The 25,198-nt window shown below is 47.1% G+C and overlaps 1 protein-coding gene across 1 annotated transcript; it reads left to right on the top strand.

The window, feature by feature from the left end:
* The first annotated feature begins 5,314 nt into the window (after nucleotides 1-5,314).
* Nucleotides 5,315-23,708, top strand: LOC122895696 (group 10 secretory phospholipase A2-like). Its single transcript, XM_044233290.1, has 4 exons — nucleotides 5,315-5,434; nucleotides 8,886-9,036; nucleotides 10,697-10,803; nucleotides 23,507-23,708. Exons 1-4 carry the CDS (start codon nucleotides 5,356-5,358, stop codon nucleotides 23,647-23,649), a joined length of 480 nt encoding a protein of 159 aa, XP_044089225.1. The 5' UTR covers nucleotides 5,315-5,355; the 3' UTR covers nucleotides 23,650-23,708.
* Nucleotides 23,709-25,198: the final 1,490 nt, after the last annotated feature.

Here is a 25,198-nt window from a genome sequence, read left to right as displayed (position 1 = left end):
TCTGCTTTTTTTTCACTTGACAATATATCCTGGAGATCACTCAGCTCTAACCACAGCTCTACTTCAAGAAAACCTTACTGTTTTTGAGGTGCCTGGGTGGCTCACTGGGTTAAGTATCTGCCTTCCACTCCGGTCAGGATCTCAGGGTCCTGGCATTAAGCCCCGCCTCAGGCTCCCTGCTCAGTGGTGAGCCTGCTTCTTCTCCCTCTGCCTGCAGCCCCCCTGTTTGTGTGTTCTCTTTCTCTGTCAAATACATAAATAATTTTTTTTAAAAGAATACTGATGGGCGCCTGGGTGGCTCAGTGGTTTAAGCCTCTGCCTTTGGCTCAGGTCATGATCCTCGGGTCCTGGGATTAAGCCCTACATCAGGCTCTCTGCAAGGCAGGGAGCCTGCTTCCTCCCCCTCTCTCTCTGCCTGTTTCTCTGCCTACTTGTGATCTTTTTCTGTCAAATAAATACATAAAATATTTTTTTAAAAAAATTTAAAAATTAAAAAATAAATACATAAAAAAGAATACTGTACCTAGATGGCTCAGTCGTTGGGTGTCTGCTTTCGGCTCAGGTCATGATCCTGGGGTCCTGGAACTGAACCCCACATCAGGCTCGCTGCTCAGCGGGAAGCCTGCTCCTCCCTCTGCCAGTCCTCCTGCTTGTGTTTTTTCTCTTGCTGTGTCTCTGTCAAATAAATAAATAAATTCTTAAAAAAAAAAAAGAATACTGCTCTTGATTAAATTTTAAGATTGCGAGGCTATATCATTCCCCTCTTGATAGACATTTGTGTTGTTTCTATCACTTTGCTCTTATAAAAGTGTTGCTATCAATAGCCCTGAGCATATGCCATTTCATATTTTTGCGGTAGATTCGTAGAACTGGATCGCTGAGTCAAAAGGTAAGTGCATATGTATTCATTAAACAACAACTTCATTCTTCTTCCTGTAAGCCCACAGGAATACAGGGCTTTTTAAAAACCACAAAACAGAAACCCAAAACTGATGAGTATCTTTTATTTTTATGCCTGTGTCTTTGTATTTTTAGAATAATACCCAGACAGTATTTCGGGAGATAAGCTTTACTGAATTGAATTGGACAGTTTTGTTTTAATTTTTTCCCCCTTTGGAATCACAAAAGTTTAGCTTCTCATAGAAATTTGGAAAATAATGAGATAAACGTAAGACTCAAGCCATTCCACCACCCGAAAATAATCAGATTAAAAACACAAGAAATAACAAGTGCTGGCGAGGATATGGAGAAAAAGGAACCCTTTTGGGATCCTTGGTAGGAATGCAAACTGGTGCAGCCACTGTAGGAGACAGATAATAGGGAGTTTCCTCAAAAGAATTAAAAAATAGAGCAGTCCTATGATCCAGTAATCACACTATTGGGTATTTACCCTATATGAAAGCACTAATCTGAAAAGATATTTGCATCCCTCTGTTTATTGCAACATGATTTACAATAGCCAAGCTAGGGAAGCAACCCAAGTGTCTACCCATAGATGAATGGATAAAGAAGATGTGGTACCTAGAGGGGGCTTGGGTGGCTCAGTGGGTTAAGCCTCTGCCTTCGGCTCAGGTCATGATCTCAGGGTCCTGGGATCAAGTCCCGCATATGGGGCTTCCCCCTCTCTCTCTGCCTGCCTCTCTGCCTACTTGTGATCTCTTTCTGTCAAATAAATAAATAAAATCATTTTAAAAATGTAGTACATATAGATAATGGAATATTACTGAGCCATAGAAAAGAAGGAAATCTTGTCATTTGCAACAACATGGATGAAGCTGGAGCATATGATGCTAAGGGAAATCATCAGAAAAGGACAAATACCATATGACTTCACAGCTATAGGGAATTTAAAAAACAAACACACACACACAATAAAAAACGGACAAACAGAAAACTGACTCTTAACCACAGAGAGCACACTGATGGTTACCAGAGGGGATTTTGGGGGGGGGGGAATGGGTGAAATGGGTGATGGGAATTAAGAGTACACGTATCCTGATGAACACTGAGTAATGCAGAGAATTACTGAATCACTATATTGTATATCTGAAACTAATATAACACTGCATGTTATATTGGAATTAAAATTAAAAAGATAATCAGTATTACATTTTGATACTTTTCATTCATCGTTCCTATCTCTTTTTCCTTCTCCCTCCGGAGAGCCCCAAGTATGTGTGCGTATCTGGTATGTGTGTAAAGACACGTTTGTACGTGGCTCTCACTCAGTTTTACATTCTAAGTATAAAGGTAGGATTATACTGTAGCTTTCTGCTTATAACGGTATTTTTAAAAGGCCATTAAATATTCTTCTTTTAAAAATTCATTTGAGAAAGAGAGAGAGAGAATGAGAGAGAGCACACAAGCAGCAGGGAGAGGTCAGAGGGGGAAGCAGGCTCCCCGCTGAGCAGGGAGCCCCATGCGGGACTCGATCCCAGGACTCCAGGATCATGACCTGAGCCGAAGGCAGTTGCTTAACCAACTGAGCCACCCAGGCGCCCCCATTAAATATTCTTTAAGAACATTCTCTATGAGAATGAATGCATATTCTGTCATATGAAAATCTCATCATTTTAATTAAAAATTTTTTTTTAAAAACTGAGCTTTAAGCCCAATGTGGGGCTTGAATTCACAATCCTGAGATCAAGAGTAGCATGTTCTATGGATGGAGTCAGCCAGGCACCCCAAACCACCATTTTACTGTCGAAAACTTAGGTTGATTCTAGGGTTTTGTTCTTTGTTAGTGACCCATGTTGTGTATAAACCCTGTCTAAACATTTTATTGTCTTAGAGCTATTCCCTAGGAGTAGCTAGATCAGAGGATGAGCTGGATCTGAGGATTCACTGTTCTCTTTTTGGGGGACCCATAAGCTAGAGAAAGCTCCCAAATTCAGTCGCTTCTTTTTATTTCTTTTTTCTTTTTTTTTTTAATTCAGATGCTTCTATGTGTAGAGTCACTTTACCTTCTAGTTCTAGAAGATACCCACTTCCATCACACAGAAGAAGAACTCATTTTTCTTACCAAACGTTTGTAGTGAGCCTTCACCAGTAGACCAGAATGAAACCCAAGGATATGGTTAGATTGAGCCCTGAACTTGGGCACAGTTCCTTTGTACGCATAGCCCCCCTTTGGAAACGAACCAATTTCAGACTCCATTCCTTTCTGTTATATCCCCTCATCTCTCATCACATTCTAATGAGGCACCTTTGCACATGATTTATAATTTTGGTTATTTTTTTGAAAATTTTGGTTATTTTAATATCTTTTTTTTTTTAAGATTTTATTTATTTATTTGACAGAGAGAAATCACAAGTAGATGGAGAGGCAGGCAGAGAGAGAGAGAGGGAAGCAGGCTCCCTGCTGAGCAGAGAGCCCGATGCGGGACTCGATCCCAGGACCCTGAGATCATGACCTGAGCCGAAGGCAGCGGCTTAACCCACTGAGCCACCCAGGTGCCCCGGTTATTTTTAATATCTTAATTGAGTAGAGTATGATATTAGTAATGTCTCCCTCTCTCTCTCTTTTTATCTTTGAGAGGGAGATAGAGCATGAGTTGGGGGGGGGGAGGGAGAGAGAGAGAAAGAGAATCTTAAGCAGGTTCCACGCCCAGCACAGAGCCAGACTAAGAGCTCAATCTCAGGACTTGAGATCATGACCTGAGGTGACAGCAAGAGTCAGAGGTTTACCTGACTGAGCTACCCCGGTGCCCTGACATTAGTATCTTGGATGATGTTCCCAATGCTTCAGTCGTCTGCCATATTGGGAGCAAATTATTCTGCGTAAATGATCCGTGCAGATGATGGAGGAGAACTAGTGCTAGAGTTTGGGTATAGCAGATCTGATCTTGAGAACAGGCTTTCCCGACTGGTTAATTATAATGGACCTTTCATGACAAGTTTCATGACAACCAAACAGAGGGTTTTCCTTTGTGTGTATCGACTGGGAAAGTCCTTGAAAGCAAAAGCTTTTCTCCTGGATTGACGTGGGTTATTTTATTCCCCCATCGTTCATGGGAGACCCTTAGAAGAAATGTCTATTTCTACCCTATGTTGGGGAGAGTTGGAAACCCACGCTCAGAGAGTGGGCAAGCCTTGAATGAACACCTGTTCTGTGGGACAGTGATCTCAGTGTGGGGCACCTGGATGGCCCCATGCCTCAGGTTTTCATAGAAGGAGGCACAAGAAGATTGACCACCATGCCAGAAGGCATTGGAATCTGGCCTCTCCTAATTCTGGGTTCTTAGCTTCTCTGATCCTCCGTTTCTTCCTGTGACATGAGGCCATCAGGGGTCTGAGGTTGTAATAAGATCACGTGTCTGGTGCCCTTAGCACACCATGGCTGGTAAGCCATGACATCACCTTTGTTACTATTATCTCTGCCAGCGCTTTCCTGTGGAGGTGGGAAGGGTTGGGGGGTTCCACTCTCAGAAGTAGTTACGACTCAAAATCGAGGGAAATTGCTGACAAGCTGGATAGGGCTTCCAACAGGGACCAAGGAGCATAAACATCTCTTTGCAATGCTGAGCTCCAGCTCTGCTGTACCTCCCCGGGTCACTTTGACCCTTACAGCCTTACTGCCCTTGAGCAGACAAGCAGATGCAGATGCGATGCCCGCCGGAGGCAGAAGGACGATTGGCTGTGGGCTTTGCTTCCACACCTCTGCAACCTCCCCCTCCTCCCCAACCCCCACCATTCCAGCTCTGTCTTGGGGCAATCTTTGACCGCCTCAATTTCCCTAATAGGGTGGTGTGGGGGTTGGGGGAAGCTGCAGAGGGTTGATTTCGAGGGATAGCAGGAGCTCCAAGTTTCCTGCGTTTAACATGTTTAAGAGGCGCCTGTCTGGCTCAATCAGTAGAGTGACCTTGGGGTTGGAGGTTCCAGCCCATATTGGGTGTAGAGATTACTTAATAAAATAAAATCTTAAAAAAAAAACTAAACTAAACTAAACTAAAATGTTCAAGACCAGTTCAGTTCCTCCCCCTCCCCCGAGTGTCAAGCTTCTTTCGGATGTCCAGGTGAGCCCCGGGAGGGGGCTGCAGGTGACACCGTCCACGGAGCACCTTTGTAGCACGTTTCCTCCTTGACCGACCCGCGTCCTCCCTCGGCCATTCTCCCCAGTTCCCAGACCGACCCATCTGGAGCCGGATTCTCCCTCCGCTCCGGCGCGCCCATTGCGCGTTCGGGGGAGGGGGGCCTCCCCGGCGGCGGAGGTCCGGGAGCGCTCGCCCCGCCTGCCCGCGGGGCCCCGGGGCTGGGTGAGGCCGGAGGCGGGGCCGGGCGGGGCAGCGGGGAGGAGGGTTGCGGGGCTCCGAGAGGACGCCCGCCGCCTTAGCGGCCGGCACCTGCAGCCGTCGGATGGGTCCGCTGCCTCTGAGCCCGCCCGCAATGCTGCCTCTGCTGCTGCTCCTGCTGCTGCTGGGACCCGGACACGCCGGTGAGTGAGGGAGGAGTGCGGCCCCGGAGGAACCGGGAGTCCAGCCTTCCGGTCCCTCTGCAGCCCCTCCAACTCCTCAGCCTCCTCCCCTCCCCTCCCGGGGGCCCCAGGATCTCCTAGCGCTCCTCTCCCGGCCCACGGACGCATTCCTTACCAGGTTTCCAGGAAGCCTGTCCCCCAGCCCTGTCCCCTCGCCCCCCGGGGCACCCTCCAGTCAGCGGGCCTGGGGTCCGTGAACTGATCGTTCACTCCACCTGTCGCTGAGGTCTAAGGTAGGGCTATCAGGGGTTCACCTGAGAGGGGCAGGTGAAGGACTGAAAGTGGTTTTCTCACCTGCCCTTGGCCATCACCCTTGCAGAGGTCTCCTCAGCACCTGACAGTTTCTGGGGTGTACAGACACACCCACTCAAAGGAAAATATAGGGATGCCCCATGAGCAGGGAGACAGGCAGGCACAGAACACCTTCACCCTCACTTGGGCATGTAGGTGTAGGGTTCATGGACAGGCTCACACAGGGACACAGCAAAGGTATCTTGGAGGGAACACACACACACACACACACACACAGCTCAGGCATACAGGACAGCCCGACACGGAGACACACACACACACACACACACACACACACACACTCAGGCCATGGGACGCCTGGACAGCCTTGGCACTCCCCAGCAGAGGCTGTCGCGGGCAGACAGAGCAAACAGACCCCAGAATGACCTACCTCACCTAAGTTGGCACGGAGGGAGTGTTTTCCTTGGTTCCAAACTCAGTGCTGGACGGCTGCCCCGTGCCTTGGTTCTCTCTCGAGGGCTGTGCCCAGGACCCTGAGATGGCCAGAGTGTGGTCAGGTCGCGGTGGGGGACAGCTTGGAGCATGGAGTTAGGACTGGGCCATTTCAAGTGTGCTCAGGTGGGGAGTGACCCATGGGGCTTGGTGGGTCCAGAGATCAAGGGACCTTTTCTGGAAGCCCACTCTGTGGAGCTGTCCACAGCAGAGATCTGCCCTCAAAGATCTCCCAGTCGAGAAGTTCTCCCAGGGGTGCCTGGGTCCGTTAGGCACCTGCCTTCAGCTCAGGGCATGATCCGATGGTCTTGAGATGGAGCTCCACGTTGGGCTGTCTGCTCAGGGGGGAGGCTGCTTCTCCCTCTCCCTCTGCTGGCCGCTCCCTCTGCTTGTGCGCTCTCTCTGTCAAATAAATACACACAATCTTTAAAAGAAATACATAGAATGTCACTTCCATAAGCACAGTGTGGTAAGGAACCCTATAGTCCCCTGGGGACAAGGCCGATTATAGAATGAGGTGACAGGTGAGCCTGGTGAACATGGGGTGAGGGTATGTTCCTTGCAGGGCGTCTGTGATGGGAGATTCTTCTGGAGGAGAAGTTAATGATGAGCAGGATCGGGGCTTGGGGGTTCTGAGAGAGGATCTGGGAAGGGGGGAGGGGCCCACTCATGAAGGGCATCTGGGCTGAGGCCCCTGAGCTTTATCTGGACGGTGGTGGGAGCCACGGTGCTAGGCGCTGGGTGCTGGGCGTGGGGGGTGGTTTTGGGCAGATGTGTGGGCAGCTGGAAGCAGCACCTGGCCAGGAGGGAGGGCAAGGACTGGTCACCCAGAGAGGAAGGAGAAATTTTAACTGGTCGCTATGTTGTCTCTCTATTTAACTCACCTCTTTTCCCCCTCCCCCGCAAATATGGTACCTTTTCCCACGGAGAAAAAAAAAAAAAAAACAGCAATGGGGTTAATTTTGGCCTGGACTCTTCTAAAAAGTCAGGGTGATCAAAACGTGTTTTAAAAAATTTTTTTGGAAAGGTTTTATTTATTTGACAGTGAGAGAGAGAGCACACGAGCAGGGAGAATGCCAGGCAGAAGGAGAAGGACAAACAGTCTCCCCATTGAGCCCAACAACATGGGGTTTGATCCCAGGACCCCGGGATCATGACCTGAGTCAAAGGCGGATGCTTAATCAACTGAGCCACCCATGCGGCCCTGAAAACTTGTTTTAGATGAAAAGAGGTGAGACACAATGTACAGACCTGGCTTGGCTCCTCTGGCCCCAAGAGATGGAGAGCGGACACCCAGGAATCCAGCAGACTGCCGTGTGAGTTTCTGCTCTGGGTCACGCCAGCCCTGTGCTTCTCTAAGCCTCAGTCTCCCCATCTGTAAATGGGATAACAGCTGCCTACAAGACAAGGAGGCTATGCTGTTGACAACAAGAGACACCCGTCCATTTTGGAGCATGGTGCTTGGTATGGGGTGAGGCTCAAGGGATCGCACTCTTTACTGCTGCTCTGTTGGTTTTTGGTTTTTTGTTTTTTTAGATTTATTTATTTATTTATTTCACAGGCAGAGATCACAAGTAGGCAGAGAAGCAGGCAAAGAGAGAGGAGGAAGCAGGCCCCCTGCTGAGCAGAGAGCCCGATGTGGGGCTCGATCCCAGGACCCTGGGATCATGACCTGAGCTGAAGGCTTAACCACTGAGCCACCCAGGTGCCCCTCTATTTGGTTTTACTGACCAATGCCAGAGACTCATTCGTGGCCTTCACCAGAAGGAGGGGTTGCTTTGGGATCATCGGATGTCCCGGTCACAGTGGGTTTAGAGGTCCCTGACCCCAAGCAGTGGCCCCATTGGTGCCTCTCAGCTCAGTCACCCTGGCAGGCCTCCTTCCCTTGCCATTATTGGGTGAAGAGAAAGGTGCACTGGTCTGGAGGTCAAAGTCTGGGTGAGAACCCCCCAGTCAGATCAGGTTCTTGTTGGCTGTGTGACTGTGGGGGTCGTCCTCAGTCTCCTCTTCCACACCTGTGAAACATTGAGGGGAGGGTCCAGTCCCTCCTGTTGTGCACTGCTGTGTGTCAAAGCTGCCTGGGAAACCAGACAGGTGGCTGGGCTCAAGCCTCAGGGCCTCTCTATGTGGGAGGAAACCATGCCTGGGCAGTGAAAATAAAGGAAGAAACAAAAGACCTGCCCCAAAGTCTGGAGGGGCATGTTGGGGGCGCAGGGGAGACATACAGACAGGAAAGACCCTGCAGGGGAGCCTTCCTTGGTGGCAGGCACCCTGTTTAGCTCATCTTTGATGCCCAGTGCCCAGCACAGGCAACTGGACAGACATTTGATGTGGAACTAGCTATCTGACTTCATCCGGAGTAGACAAGGGCAGGAGACTGGAAATCAGGACATTCTAGGAAGAGGGACCAGCCTGTGCAAAGGCCCAGTGGTGTGATTGTTCGGATGCTGTGGCTCTGTGACTTGTTTTCTCTTTCAGGGCTGCCTTGAAGACATTAATAATAGTTAGAGCTTGTCATGTGCCAGGGGCTTGAGTAAGTTGTCCAAGGTCACACAGCGAGGAAGTAGGAGATCTGTGATTCAAACCCAAACGGTCATCCAAGCCCTTCACGGACTATAGCCCTTCCCCAAGCCCTGCCCTGCAGCCTCTGACCTTTGTTTCCCTCTAGCTTCCCAGAGGTCACACGTGCACCGGCGTGGGCTTCTAGAACTGGCAGGGACCATGAACTGTGTTGGCAGCCGCAGCCCCCTGTCCTACATAAGCTATGGATGCTACTGTGGTCTGGGAGGCCATGGCCAGCCCCGCGACGCCATCGACTGGTGAGTGCATGCTTGGACCCGGGCTTAGGAGGTTCCCCACCGCCTGGGGTAGTTAAGGCTTATTTAAGGGAATACCCACAACTGAGGTTTCTGTTTGGACTAGCACGATCCCAGCACATGGTACAACCTTGCAGACAGGGGGCCCTCTGGGTGATGTGACCAATGAGGACAAACCCCAGGGGGGAGGGGGGCAGCTGCCCCCCAGCCTGGCCCTGGGATGAATTACTTGGGCTGCAGAAATAACATAGAGTTGGTCAGACTTATTAGGCACCAGGAGCTGTTTTGAGAAGCCCTCTCAGTCCTCACAACAATCTTATTTCGGAGATGAGGGCACTGAGGCAGGAGAGATTAAATAATTTGTCTGGGGCCACAGAGACAGTGAGGGGTGGGGGCTGGCATCCGAACCCGGGCAGCCTGGCTGGATTTATGCCCCTAATCGCTGCACCCTGAGTGAAATGCCCTTTCTGGGCAAGGCTGTGGGTATAGATCTTTCCGTGAGTTCTTTTTCTTTATCCTCAGAGGCTGGCAGGAGGGCTGTTCCTGGAGGCTCAGAGAGGCATGGCCACTCACCCATTTCCACACAGCTAGTAGGAGGTGGCAGAGGGCACAATGTGAGGGTCTCTCTTCCCTGGCTTGGAGGCTTTGATTGTCCCAGACAGGTCTTTGCTTAGTCTTGTGTTTCCAAGGCTCCCGGGCATGGCTGTCTGCTGTCTGCTTCCTACACATTCTCCCAGAGGTAGCTCAGCCATTGCCCTCTCTGGGAGGCCCCCTCCCATGTTTCAGCTCTTCTCACCACGGATTGGTGTCTGGTGGCTGGTCTGCCTCCATCAGCAGACTGGGGGCTCCTTGAGAGCAGAGCGGCATCTGGCTGACCTCTCCCTGCTGGGTCCCACTGAGGGCTCTGGACACAGTGGGACTAGTGGCTGGATGGAGACAGCACCAGTGAATGAATGAATGATGGGTAGGTTTGGGGAGATTTGTGGATGTTTCTCAGAATGGCTCGACAGCAAATTATCATATATTTCAATATCAATCATATATATATATCAATCATATATATATCAATAATTATCATCATTATTATTATGGTTGATGTCCTATTATGTGGCAGACCCTGGGCTGGACACTGGGGAGCCTGTGGAGAGTGGATGAGAAATGGTCCTGTCCGCACAGAGCTCTGGCCAGTACGGAGGACAGAGGCTCATCCGTCTTTTCCCTAAAATGAGAGTCTCATTGTAAACCTGCCCTGGAGGGAAGGAACCCAGTTCTGTGAGAGGGTGTAATCAGGAGACCGTCATAGACTGGGGAGGTTGGGAGCTGGGTGACATCTTGGGATCGGGGCTGACACCTGGAGAGAGGAAGGATGGGCAGGAAGCCATCCCAGGCAGATGGCAGGTCCCATGCAAGGTCAGAGTCCAAAGAGGAGCTCTGCTCATTCCCGGCACCAGGAGGAGGCAGGTGTGCTGGAGCTCAGAGACACAGAATGAGGCCTGCAGGGGCCAGGGGGCCCCACACAATGGGGTCAGCAAAATTACTTCCCTGGGAGGTGGGGATTCTTGGGGATCCAGCTTGGACCAGAAGATGCTGGCTCCCTGTGCGTCCTCATTTACCCGTGGTCCGTTCCTCCACCCACCATGGTCTGCCTGTCTACCATCCACAGGTGCTGTCAGCAGCATGACTGCTGCTACGAGAAGGCGGAGCAGGCTGGCTGCAGACCCAAGACCGAGCGCTACTTCTGGCAGTGTGTCAATCAGAGCATCGTGTGCGGTGAGTCCCCAGCAGGGCCGGACCGCCCTCCCCCAGCGGCCCCGGGCATCATCCTGGCTGCAGGAACTCACCCCCTTTCCCAGCCCTGCAGGGATCACCCTGCTCCCCCCACCCAGGGGGTTATCTACTCTAAGTGATCTTTAACACAGAGCACTTAGAGAAACAGACAAAGAAATCAGGACAAAAGCTAACAAGGAAAGGACACCAGGTATAACCAACCTCGATGTCCATCAGCTGGGGGCGTGGATAGATAAACCTGTGATGTGTTCTCACCGTGGATGACTCTGCAGCCCAGAGAAAGGGATAAGGTAGCACCTCAGGCTGACGAGAAGTGTTGAGTGGAACAGCAAACCACAGGGTGACGTATCCAGCAAAGCACAATTTCTGTTAAAAAAAAAAAAAAAAAGCAGCTTGCAACATAGTAGCATGCTTGCTTTCCATGGAGACCTGCAGATACTTGCAAAGCTCAGAAAAAGGTATGTAGAGACACGTAGCACGCTGCAAGGGGCTGTGGTCATCCCCAGGCACTGGATCGGACTGAGGCAGGGGTTGAGGAAAGCAAGTTCAAGTTCCTGTAACGTGTCTCTTCCTTTACAAAGAGAATGTCTTCATGAATTACTTTTGAGTCGAAGCTTAGAAAGAAAAGGAGTGCACGGCCTGAGCTGTGTAAGGGTGATGTTCTGGATCTCTGCCAATTACTCTGACAGGCATCAGAATGAAGGAAAATGAAAAAAGGTGGACAGATGGACGGGTGGGTGGGCAGACGGAGGGAGGACAGGTGAAGCGGAGCGTCAGTGGTAGACACGGCAAGGCAGGTGTACACATGTTCTCCGTGGTTCATTCGGCTTTTCTCTGTGTTTGGAATTTTCTGCAACAGAATGTTAGGAACCAAAAGAAAATGAAAGGAAAGAGCTTGGTGAGAAGGGCCTGTGTCTGTGTTGTGTGATCCTCTCAAGATGCGGGCCAGCTCCGCCGAAGAGTGGTTTGATGACCAGCACCCCCCTTCACCATGGTTCTGAGGCTCCAGTCCCAAATGTCCTGCACTAGGAGGACCAGAGGCCATGGGCTGGGGCTGGGGTTGGGGGCCCACCTAGTGAGTGTCAGGGGGGATGTAGAACTTGGACTGAGCTTGTACTATGAGTGTTCATTTCACTGGCCTTTCTTCCCTACGGCTGAGCCGTGGAACAAGCCCGTGTTCTAGAGACATCCTACCACTTACCATTTGGGGACCCCAGGAACCCTTCCTCTCTCTGGAACGCTGTGCCCTCATCTCTCAAAATAGGGCAGGTTGGTGTTCCCTGGGCCATGTTTGTCCTGCAGATGTCTTGCTTCACCAAGAACACTTTCTGAACAGTGTTCAGAAAAGCAGTTTGGGCCAGTATTTGAAAAATCAAAATAGGTCACATGAAAAAATCTGAATTTCTGAATGTCCAGTTTTCTTTAAAAAAAAAAATTGGGAGCTCCAATAGCATCAGATCTGGTAGCAACCATTGGCTGGAGCTTAGAGGGGCTGCCAGTTATAGGCAGGGCCTCTCTCTCCCATCTGCCCCAGTCCCCACCATGCCCTGTTGCCTCACATTGAGGCCAAGTGACAATTACCATATTTCACTTCCCTTGTGCTCTTCATTTGATTATGGAAAATAAATATTTCTTTTTTTTTTTAAGATTTTATTTATTTATTTGAGAGAAGAAAGTGAGAGCAAAAGCAGGAGGTCAGGGAGAGGGCCAGAGGGAGAGGAAGGAGCAGACTCCCTCACTGAGCAGGGAGGCAGATGTTGGACTCAGTCCCCGGACCCCGGCATTATGACCCAAGCTGAAGGCAGATGCTTAACTACTGAGATAGCCAGGTGCCCCTCTCTTTTAATCCTTCTAACTGTGGAGGAGAAAGTCTCAGTTCAGTGCTAGTTTAGCTTTAACATCCCTGGAACACCTGCTGGTTTTATTTTTTTTTTAACAGAGACAGCAGGGTTAGATCCAAGAATACTTCCGTTCATTAACTGAATTCTGCGATTAAAAAAAAAATTCTTCCTATTTATCTCTCTATCTACCTACCCATTTATCTATGTATCTATCTTTACCAGCAAGCAGCATGTATTTAATGAGGAAGATTGTATCAAAATCCATCCTAACTTCATTGTACAGTTTAGGTGGCCAGCTACTCCAGAAGTTAAAAGAAAAATAAAACAGCAATTAAAAATGTTAAGTGTTGCAGTGCCTGGGTGTCTCAGTTGGCTAAATGACTGCCTTTAGCTCAGGTCATGATCCCAGGGTCCTTGGATCAAGTCTCACATGGGGCTCCCTGCTCAACAGGGAGCCTGGTTCTCCCTCTCCCTCTGCCCCTTCTCACATTCATGTGCTCTCTCTCCCTCACTCTCTCTCAAATAAATAAAGTCTTAAAAGAAACTATCAAGTGTCCCTCAGGGCGATCTTACTGATTTTTTTTTAACCTTACTGTTTTGTTTTGTTTTTTAAACGAAGTACTAAAAAAAAGGACTGATGCATGTATTTTTAGGGTTACCTTCTGATGGGGGTGGCTGGGTTGCTCAGTCCTTAAGTATATGCCCTCAGCTCAGGTCCTCAGATCAAGCCCCGCATGGGGCTCTCCGCTCGGCGGGAAGCCTGCTTTCCTTTTCCTAGTCCTCCTGCTTGTATTCTCTCTCTCGCTGTGTCTCTGTCAAATAAATACATAAAATCTTAAAAACAAAAATTACCTTCTGATGGGTAGTATTTTCTGCGTATAGGTTCCTTTCAAGTGAGTAAAAAAGCTGAATCCATTTTAAAAGTAGGAAATAGGGTGCTTGGTTGACTCAGTTGGTTGAACACCCAACTCCTGATTTTGGCTCAGGTTGTGGTCTCAGGTTTGTGGGATCGAGCCCTTTGTCTGGCTCCGCATGCTGGTTGTGGAGTGAATCCCTGTGAATCCCTGCTTGGGATTCTCTTGCTCCCTCTCCCTCTCTCTCTCTCTGCCCCTCCTCCACTCATAGGTGTGCACTTGCTCTCTCTCTTAAAAAAAAAGAAAAGGAAGTAATGAGGCACTTGGCTAGCTCAGTTGGTAAAGCATGTGACTCTTGATCTGGGGTCGTGGGTTTGAGCCCCACATTGGGTGTGAAGATTACTTAAAAATAAAAGTATTAGGGCACCTGGATGGCTCAGTTGGTTAAGCGACTGCCCTCGGTTCAGGTCATGATCCTGGAGTCCCGGGATCGAGTCCCACACTGGGTTCCCAGCTCCAAGGGGAGTCTGCTTCTCCCTCTGATCTTCTCCCCTCTCATGCTCTCTCTCTCTCTCAAATAAATAAATAAATAAATAAATCTTTAAAAAAAATCTTAGAAAACAAGTAAGTATAGGAAGTAATAGTACAGGTACTAGGTAGGTAAGGCTGCTGACCCAGAAACTGGTCCCGTAACTTTTTCTTTCTTTCTTTCTTATTTTTAATAGAGATAAACATAAGGCAACATTACACATTTACAGTATAAACTTCAGTGATATTTAATACATTCATAATGTCATCCACCACCTCTGTCTAGCTCTAAAAGATTTTCTTCCAACCCCACTCTCTCCCTTAAAAGAAACCCCACTAAGCAGTCAATCCTCCTTCCCCCTTCCGTCAGCACCTGGCAACCAAATTTGTTTTCCATCTCTATGGATCTACCAATTCTAATTTTATATACACACACATATATATATTGAATTCTGTTATTATATATAATATATATCTCAACTGAATTCTATGATTATATATATAATAAATATATAACTATATATAAATATATATTTATTCTGTTATTATATTTATTCTGTAATTTATTATATTTATATTTATTCTGTTATTACATGTAATATAATATATAACTATATATAACTACATAATTATAATATATGATATATAACTATATATAACAATATATGATATATAACTATATATAACAATATATTATATATAACTATATATACTATATATTATATACATAATATATGATATATAACTATATATGGTATATAATATATAATATATGAGATATGATATATAACCATATCATATATAATATGTATATAATATATAACTATATATTATATGTATTACATATATTACATTACATATAATAACAGAATATATTATATATAGCATTATGTATATAATTCACATAAACAAAATATATATAATGTTTCCTATAAATGAATTCAGACAATCTGTGGCCTTCAGCATCTGGCTTCTTTCACTTTAGCATCCTATTTTCAAAGTTCATCCATGTGGTATCACACAGCTGAACGTCATTCCTTTTTTTTTCTTTTAAAGATTTTATTTATTTATTTGACAGACAGAGATCACAAGTAGGCAGAGAGGCAGGTGTCAGGGTGGGGAGAAGCAGGCTCTCTGCTGAGCAGATCGCCCGATGCGGGGCTCGATCCCAGGACCCCGAGATCATGACCTGAGCCAAAGGCAGAGGCTTTAACCCACTGAGCCACCCAGGCACCTCAATGTCAATCCTTTTTATGGCTGAGCAGCATTCCCTTTGTAGGAATAGACCACACTATTTATACTGGGTTTTTGCACCTGCTGAGGGCTGGGAACAGTTCTACTCTGAACATTTGTGAGAGTATTTGTTTGAGCACTGTTCCCATGTCTTTGGGGAATATCACTATGAGTCATCTTTTTACTTTCTGAGGAACCATCAGACTTTTTTACTGAAGCCGCACATCTTTCATGTTCTCATAAGCCTTGTATGAGGGATCCACAGTTTTGTCAACACTTGTTATCTCCTGTTTGTTTTGTTTCCTTGCTTTCAGTGGGGGTGTTGAGTGTATCTCATCGTGGTTTGAGTTTGCGTTTCCCTGATGACTAATGATGTTGATGATGACTAATGATGTTGAGGATCTTTTCACGTGCTTGTTTTCTTTGGAGAAATGTCTATTCAAGTCTTCTCATTTTTATTTTTTTATTTGTTCATTTTTTTAAAAGATTTTATTTATTTATTTGACAGAGAGAGATCACAAGTAGGCATAGAGGCAGGCAGAGAGAGAGAGAGAGAGAGGAGGAAGCAGGCTCCCTGCTGAGCAGAGAGCCCGATGCGGGACTCAATCCCAGGACCCTGAGATAATGACCCGAGCTGAAGGCAGCAGCTCAACCCACTGAGCCACCCAGGTGCCCATTTTTTTTTTTTTTAAATCAAAGAATTCTGACTGTTCTATACACTTCGGCACCAACATAGGTAAATCTTTTTTTTTTTTTTTTAAAGATTTATTTGACAGAGAGAGATCCCAGGTAGGCAGAGAGACAGGCAGAGAGAGGGGTAAGTAGTCTCCCCGCTGAGCAGAGAGCCCGATGTTGGGCTCAATCCCAGGACCCGGAGATCATGACCTGAGCCGAAGGCAGAGGCTTAACCCGCTGAGCCATCCAGGTGCCCCTGTTCATATGTTTTTAACATTTTTATTTTTAAGTGATCTCTACGCCTGACATGGGGCTTGAACTCCTAGCCCCGAGGTTGAGAGTCCCACGCTCTATCGACTGAGCCCACCAGGTTGCACATTTTTAATTGGGTTGACTTTTTGTTATTGAGTTATAAGAGTTCTTTATATATTTTAAATCCTAGACCCTTATCAGATTTGTGATTTGCAAATGTTTTCTCCCATTTTGTAGGTTGTCTTTGCATTGTATTGATAACATCTTGGATGCACATATCTGTTTTATCTTTTGTTGGTAGTGTTTTTGGTGTCCTAAGAATCCACTGTCAGATCCTATGTCATAAAAACTTACTCCTTTTTTCTTCTAACAGTTTATAATTTGAACTCTTACATTTGTTTGTTTGTTTGTTTTTTAAAGATTTTATTTATTTATTTGACAGAGAGAGAGAGAGAACAAGCAGAGAGAACAGGAGAGGGAGAAGCAGTCTCCAGCTGAGCAGGGAGCCCAGTGCAGAGCTCGATCCCAGGACCCAGGGATCATGACCTGAGCTGAGGGCAGATGCTTATCTAACTGAGCCCCCCAGGTGCCCCTGAACTCTTACATTTAGGTCATTGATCCACTTTGAGTTAGTGTTTGTATATAGTGTGAGGTAGGGATCCATCTTAATTCTTTTGCATTTGTATATCCAGTTGTTCTAGCACCATTTGAGACTCATTTTGCCCCACTGAATAGTCTTGGTACCCTTGTTAAGAGTTACATGGCCCTAGATGGATGACTTCCCTGTGCCTCAGTTTCCTTACCTCGAAGATGGGTGTTGCAAAGATGAAAAAAGGGGGGTTTATAACATGATAAACAGATTGGACTGGGTTGTTACTCTTTCCCTTCCCTTCTCCTCCAGCTGCCAACCTGATCTGAACCTCTCTCTGACCTCCACTATCTCCATTAGAGAGAACGGAGGATCTGGCATGACTTTCCATTAAACCCGCTACTCCTGATGTGCAGGGAAGGAAGCTAATATAAGGGTTACTGGAAGGATGGTCTTAGAGATTTGTGGACTCTTAGGTGTATCTCCTTTGCATGAAGTAGCAGTTGGCATAAGAGCAAAGTTGAATTAATACGGAGACATAATATCAATGTTTAGGACCGAAAGTATCCCAGACATTGACTTGTCCAGCCCTCTTATTTCAAGCCAGGGGAACTGAAAGCAACTCAGGGAAAGAAAGGACTCACTTAATGTGGTGGTCATGTGCCCTCTCCGGGGCACACCCCCCTGTCCACAGACTGTCCCCAGACTGCCCAGCCCCAGGGTGGGCAGAGAGGATGTAAAATGGGGCTTAACTGGGAAATTGGTTAAAGTTCTCTCCCTTCTCCCTTCAACCCGCATGTTCCCCTTGCTGCTAAGCACGTGAAAGCGATGTCTGTAAACTGTTTTTTGGTGTGTCTGCTAGTGGAGCTCATGCCTGTTTACAGAATGGCCCGCCCTGAACCAAATGAAAAGAACCAAAATATCTCTTCTGCATTTGTCTTTGGCTAAAAATACTCTCTTCTTCTGTTTGGAGATACTCCGAACATAGCCGTTTACCTAATTACAGGTGTCGCCCCATTTTCCACTTATGGACCTGACTTAAATATATTAAAAAATTTGTAAAGCCTACGGTAATATTTACTGACAGACCTTTATTTTAAGCTTAATCCTTGGGGGATGTTTTTTCCTTTTAAGCTTTTATTTTTCTTGAATAACACGATGCAGTTGTGTTCTTGAGGCTATGGAGTGGGGGGGAGCATGTCTTGCTTTTGAAAGAAACTTTCTGGGGCACCTGGAGGGCTCAGTCAGTTAAGAATACGGCTCTTGATTTCAGCTCAGGTCATAATCTCAGGGTCGTGGGATCGAGCTCGGATCGGGCTCCGTGCTGAGCGAGGTGCCTGCCTGAGATTCTCTCTCTCCCTCTGCTCCCCACTCCCCGCTCCTTCACTCTCTGTCTCTCCCAAACAAACAAACAAACAAACCAACAGACACTCTTTTGTGCAGGGAGAAGGGTTGGAGTGCAAAGCAGGTACAGGTGTTAGAGCAGCTGATCTGGGGCTGGAATCCTGGCTCGCCCACTGCTTAGTGCTGTGACCTTGGACAAGTTACTGAATCCCTCTGAGCTCTGCTTTCCTTACCCGTAAAATGAGAGTAATGAAATTTAGATGCCGAGTTTGTATGAGGATCGGAAATGGTGTACGGCTTTCCTGTCGTCCTCCCAGCACGTATTATTGAGAATCTATTCTGTGCCCGGCCCCATGCTAGGGTTTTGGCAAGACGGAGACCAAGGTTCTGTTCTAAAGGGAGGAGGGTGCGATATAGTGTCTGTGCTCTTTGCTGCTGTAAGTACTGTGTTGGAAAAAAGCCGGTGAAGCATCATCCCTTCACGTATGGTCACCTTCATCACACCTTCACCTACAGTGGGATAAATCTTTTTTTTTTTTTTAAGATTTTATTTATTTATTTGACAGACAGAGATCACAAGTAGGCAGAGAGGCGGGCAGGGAAGCAGGCTGAGCAGAGAGCCTGATGCGGGGCTCGATCCCAGGATCCTGGGATCATGACCTGAGCCGAAGGCAGAGGCTTAACCCACTGAGCCACCCAGGCGCCCCTACAGTGGGATAAATCTTGAGAACATGAGGCTAAGAGAAAGAAGCTCTAGATTCTGGCAAAAGGTCACCTAGTGTGTGACTCCATTTTTATGAAATGTCCAGAACGGGCAAATCCATAGAGATGGAAAGCAGGTTAGTGGTTGCCTGGAGAGATCAGTGGGACTCAGGTGAGGGGTAATGGGGAGTGACTTCTTAATGGGTATGAAGTTTCTTTGGGAGTGATAGAAATATTTTGGATATATTAGATAGGAGTGATGGTTGCATAATGTTGTGAAGGTATTAAATGCCTTGTGCATGTTAAAGGTACTAAATGACTTGTGTATGTTAAAATGGTAAATTTTGGGGGCCCCTGGGTGGCTCAGTGGGTTAAGCATCAACCCTCTGCCCAGGTTAGGATCTCAGGGGTCCTGGGACCGAGCCCCACATCGGGCTCTCTGCTCAACAGGGAGCCTGCTTCCTCCTCTCTCTCTGCCTGCCTCTCTGCCTCCTTGTGATCTCTGTCAAATAAATAAAATCTTTAAAATAAAATAAAATGGTAAATTTTGTTTTGGGTATTTTGCCTCAATAAAAATTGCAGGGGAGCAGGGTCAGGGATACTTTTTTATATAGAATGGCCCGGGGCCAGAGAAACAGTGATAAAATGCCACTGAAACAGAGACCTGGGGAATGTGAGAGGGGCCAAGCAAAGAGGCGGTAGGAATAGCCTGTGCAAAGGTCCTGAGGCAGGAATGAATGTCTGGGTGGTCTAAGAAGCTCAAGGAGGATGGTGAGGCTGGGGCAGAGTTATTTAGGTGAGAGTGAAGGGTGATGTCCGTGCGATAGGGTCTGGACTGTACACAGCATTGAACGCATTCTGCTCAGATGGGGAGCCAGGGTTTTGAACGTAGAAGGACATGATCTGATTTGCATTTTAGCTCAACTCCTCTGACTGCGGTATGGAGCATATCCTGGAAGGAGCAAGATTGGAAGCCAGGCACTGGTTATGAGGCTGTGGTAGCAGTCTTGGGGAGGACATACGGAAGGATGTGTGACAGGAGAGATGGCATGGGCATTTGTCCCAGCAAACCTATCCTTAGACAGCCAGCTCTGTGGGAACAAGACCACCCTGGAGCTTCAGGGTGGCTCCTTCCTCGGGTGTCCATGGGGTCATGCTGCTCTAGGGATGCCCTGTGTCTCTTGCGAGGCAGCCCAGGGGAGATCTACAGGCAGAGGGCTTGCTGCTGGATGGTCTTGTTCTGTTACTGATTTTTATGCATTAATTTTTTTTTTTATCTGTCACCCATCTATCCACCCCTCATCATCTATCTGTCCATTCATCCACCTGCTTGTTCTTCTTCAAACCCAACACGTGTTTGTTGTGAAAAACTCAAACGCTAAGGAAATACTGTAAGGCGGAGGGGGGCGCATGTGTGGCTCAGTCGGTTGAACGTCCTACTCTTGGTTTCAGCTCAAGTCATGGCTCAGGGTTGTGAGATTGAGCCCCACGGTAGGGTCCGTGCTCAGCAGGGAGGCTGCTCAAGGAAACTCTCTCTTCCTCTCCTTCTGCCTCTCCCCCAACAACTTGCTCACTCACTCTAAAATAAATCAATCTTAAAAAGAAAGAAAGAAAGAAAGAAAGAAATACTCTAATGTAGACAGTGACACTGCACTCACTGGCGTTAACTAGCCCTAGAACTGCTGGGTCTGATGGTGAGTTTGAGCCATTCCTAGTATTTGTATGCAGAAAGGGCTTGGGGGCTGGCTCAGGGACTTTGCCTTTTTTTTTTTTTTTTAAAGATTTTATTTATTTTGTGAGAGAGAGAGAACACAAGCGGGGGGAGGGCTGCTGGCAGAGGGAGAGGCAGGCTCCCTGCTGATCGAGGAGCCTGATGCGGGACTCGATCTGAAGACCCTGGGATCACGACCTGAGCTGAAGGCGGATGCTCAACAGACTGAGACACCCAGGCGCCCCTCGGGGACTTTTCTTGAAGGAGAATTTACATGGCAAAGGCACTGAAAAAAAAATGTGTATCGTGTTTATTTATATATGCTTGGGAAGGAGTAAAGGGGGAACCTGGTGACTATGAGGGGGCACGAAGGCCACTATGGCCCCCATAGGTCATCTCTTTTTGGCACTGAAACTAGGCGGTACAGACATTTTAAATCTAACAGATATATAAAATTACACCTTGAAATAGCGATCTTTCAAATTTTGAAATTGCTTTCTCTGTGAGGAAAGTATCATAGGGCTCGAAGTAGAAACCTCTGAGATTATAAAATGTAAGTTTTACAGGAAACAAAACTTCCATTGATACTATACAGACAACCCCTTGACTAACCTCCTGGAATTTTTCCCGTCTTTTTCAAGCGCATCATTAAAAAAACATAAGGCATCACTTCTCAGCCCTTTGGCTAGGATCAGGTGTAAAAATAATATATGGCAGTATGTTTTGTACTCCTTATTTTTTCGCTGAAGCGTACGCTGTTTCTCATGTCATTAAAACCCTACTAAAGAACCCTGTGTAACAAACAGGAATCGTATGTGTGGGCGCGTCCTGAGTCCGTGCCCCATGGTCACAAGGTGTGATTGGGTGAGATGGAATTGGATTTCTCCTCTGGAAGCTTGGGGCACCTGTGGTGCAGCCCTAAGGGCTGGGTGAGATGGGGACCTTGGAGCCTTTGCTCAGTTCCCGGTTCTGCAGAAATGCATGAAACACACACTGGCACCCGTTGTCCTGACTTCTTGTTATCGATGTAATGAATTATAACCGAGGCATCTTGTAGAATGTTTAGACACAGCTTTTGGATCTGGGGGTGTTTGCGTCTTGGTCCTCCCTTCCAGTAGTTTTCCAGCGTGTGGAAAGCTTCATGATGAATTTACATGACGAGGATGTTCTCTTTCGGTTCTCTGTTAATTTTTCCAGTTAGGGGCGAGGAAGAAGCTTTGGTTGTGGGATGGTCTGACAGTTGGAGAGGTTAAACCTCCCTTGCACTTGCTAATCTCCGTGTTTAACCAAGACACCCTGATTTGGGGCTTACAGCCTTTAGGTAGGCAAGAGCATCTAACCAGCCTTTAGTGTTACAAATTCACTCCCACCGGTTTTTGTTGTGTTTTCGCTTGGTTTGTTTTTCCACCAGTTTCTTCTATTTATGGTATAAGATTTTTGGTTTTCTATTTATGGCAAGGATAGAATTTATTTTTATTTTTTTTTAGAATTTAATGTAATTTAATACCATGTAATATAATTAAATTATAATTTATTTTAAATAATTGATAATGACTGTTTTAAATAATAACTGTTTTAAAATGAGGGGATTTAAAGGAAGGATCCTGAAGGTGCCACGGACCTGAGTTTGGGAAGCTCTCATGCTTTACCTTGTGAGGATCTCCAAGGAACATTTTTTAAAAAATTGTACTTATTTATTAAGGATTTTATTTATTTATTTGGCAGACAGAGATGACAAGTAGGTAGAGAGGCAGGCAGAGAGAGGGGAAGGGAAGCAGGCTCCCTGCTGAGCAGAGAGCCCGATGTGGGGCTCAATCCCAGGACCCCTGAGATCCTAACCTGGGCAGAGGGCTGATGCTTAACCCACTGAGCCACCCAGGGGCCCCTACAAGGAACATGAGAGGATCCTTCAAGAGCAGCTGGCCGTGGAAGGAGGTCAACTCCAGCTTACCGAGTGTCCACAGTATGGAGTGTCTACTGTATGCCCTGCATTTTAACCTCTGGGTTCTCCAGAGCAACCCTTAGAAGCAGGGACTATTAGTGTCCCTGTGTCCCCCTGAGCAAACACCTAGAAGGGTTGAAGTTATGTGTTTAAAGCACAGAGCTGCTACATCCATGACCGCGCTGGTTAGCTCCAAAGCTGAAGCTTCACTGTGCCTCTGGAGGAAATTTGGAAGGATTCGGTAGTGAGTGGGTTTTATATTTACATGTATCTGAATCATTAAAAGCCCACACTAAAAGGCACTGGGTGGCATGGTTAGGCAGGATTTCCAAAGCTGTTGCAGGCATTATACTTTCTTGATCAGTAAGCTAGGCCTTGAAGATCAGGAAATCTTTCTAACCACTACCAAGGCGCAAGGAGTGGTCAGTCTCGTTGCGCCTTGGTAGTGGCAGCCTCCGGGTCTCTGGGAGGCAGGCTCAGGCTGGAAAGGAAAGATGGAAGACACTCTTGAAGGAGCTTGGGGGAGAGACATGGAGAAGGCAGGCAGAAAGACGCAGGTGGAGCCAACCTTGACTGAGTGCTTGTCCCTTGCGAAGCTGGGCGCCCTACATGGGGTTCTCTGTAATCTCCGTTTCCAGCGAGGACTGGGCTTGGAAGGCACGATCACCCAGCTAGGAAGTAGCCGAGCGGGCACTGCAGGCACCTACTGGTCCCCTGCACAGATCCTCAGGGGACGTAGTGTTATACTGATGCGGAAGAGAAGCCGGAAGGTTGCACGGACTCTGGACTTTTCCATCTGAAAATACTTCCCTGGCAACTTCAGGTTTCCTTTTCCATAAACGGGGGCCAACGTCGCCCCCCCTCCCCAAGTTGCCAGGGTGGAGATCGCATGAATTGCCAAGACGCACGTAGATGCAACTTACGACCCTTCCTGCCTTCCACTTCTTGGCTTCCCTAGTGTTTATCAGGTGTCTTCGAGGCCCTGCTCTAACTCAGTTTCCCCACTTCTTCCAGGACCCACGGAGAACAAATGCCAGGAGCTCTTATGCAAGTGTGACAAGGAGATTGCTTACTGCCTAGCCCAGACTCACTACAACTTAAAGTACTTATTCTACCCCCGGCTCTTATGTGAGAAGGACTCGCCCCAGTGTGACTGACTAGCCTAACTTGGAATGTTCTTTCACATAAGGAAATAAAAACTTTTTTCACTCATCAACAGCAGCTGCATTCAGTTCTTTGCAGGAGGGAACGGAGGCCAAGTGTGAAAGCTGCAAACCGTGTTTGCTTTCTCTCCCGGAACTTGGGGCTGAAGGCTGTGTGGCTTCCAGTTTAAGGTCAAAAGTCCCGTGCTTATTTTATAAAACCACAACTTTGCCTATGGCTGTATTGGGTTTGGTACCATTTTTGAGGTTCACCCTTTATGAAAAGGGCTGAGCTTTATGCTCTAATCTGCTCCCGATAGCGGGTGGGCCACGTGAAGCAACACCCACCATGTGCCTGGCCTTGTTTTGTGTTCCTGGATAATGCAGTAAACATGACGCCCATTCATGGGGCACCTGCGGGGGGGGCTCAGTCGGTTATGCATCTGCCGTCTGCTCAGATCATGATCTCAGGGTCCTGGGATCGAGCCCCGAGTTGGGCTCCCTGCTCTGGGAGGAGACTGCTTCTCCCTTTCCCTCTGCTCCTTCTCCCTGCTCGTGCATTCTCTGTCTCTCTCTCAAATAAATAAAATCTTAAGGAAAAAAAAAAAAAAAGATGCCCACTTCTGTGAAGCCCTAGTTTGGTAGTTATGAGCTTAAGGAAGAATTCTCCATCCTACTCCACCTAATGGTTAAATTTCCTGGTTACAGAAGTAGTATATCCTCAATGTTTAAAAAGATAAAGACAAATATAAAGGAGGAAAAATATCACTCTTATTCCCACAACCCAGAATAACCACTTTCAGCATCTCTGTGTGCTATCATCAGAGTTTTCTGTGATGCTTAAAAAATGCCATTGAGACCATAGCATAGGATTTTGCTTTTCCCCCATGTCATAAAAAAAAAAAAACCTTTGGAAACATCATTTTAAGTAACTGTACTACTACATATTGTTTTATAAATTGCCCACTTTTGGGGACTGGTGATATTTCCAGTTTTTATCGGTTATTGATGCGACAAGGATGCTAGTGAATAAATCTTTGCCACATTCCACCATGTCCCTTTTCATTGTTCCTTAACCCAGTGTTGTGCCCAAGGGCAGGCCACCCCAATCAAGATGGGCCACTCTGGTATGAAGACTATTTTGAGCTGAAGGCAGCAGAGACCCTGCGGGCTCAAGAGAAACTTTTGTCCCTCCTTTAACTACTGAGAAAAATCTAAATTGGGGGTCTGTTCTAGAATGAGGGTTATTACCAGAGCTCAGTTCTATCTGAGTGGCCCATCTGCACGGGCAGGGCAAACAGCTCATTACCAAACATCTGCTCTTATCACCTTGTGAATCACATTCCTTCCCTCTGATGGCCCATACCCCCAGCTTAGCTCAGGATGACATCTGGCCTCGTTTTGCCCGTCTTTGGAACAGCCATGCCTGCATGGACTCTCTGTACGTATGTTAAGTTTGATTTTCTGTTGATCTGTCTCTTGTCAGTTTGATTTAGTCCAGTTAGAAGGACTCTGAATGGGGACAGGGATTCTTGCTGACCCCAGACTTGGCAGAAGTGCAATT

The sequence above is a fragment of the Neovison vison genome, chromosome 14 (genome assembly GCF_020171115.1).
Source record: "Neovison vison isolate M4711 chromosome 14, ASM_NN_V1, whole genome shotgun sequence".
In the NCBI taxonomy this organism is placed as follows: Eukaryota; Metazoa; Chordata; class Mammalia; order Carnivora; family Mustelidae; genus Neogale; species Neogale vison.
This window is presented reverse-complemented; position numbering and strand designations above follow the sequence as displayed.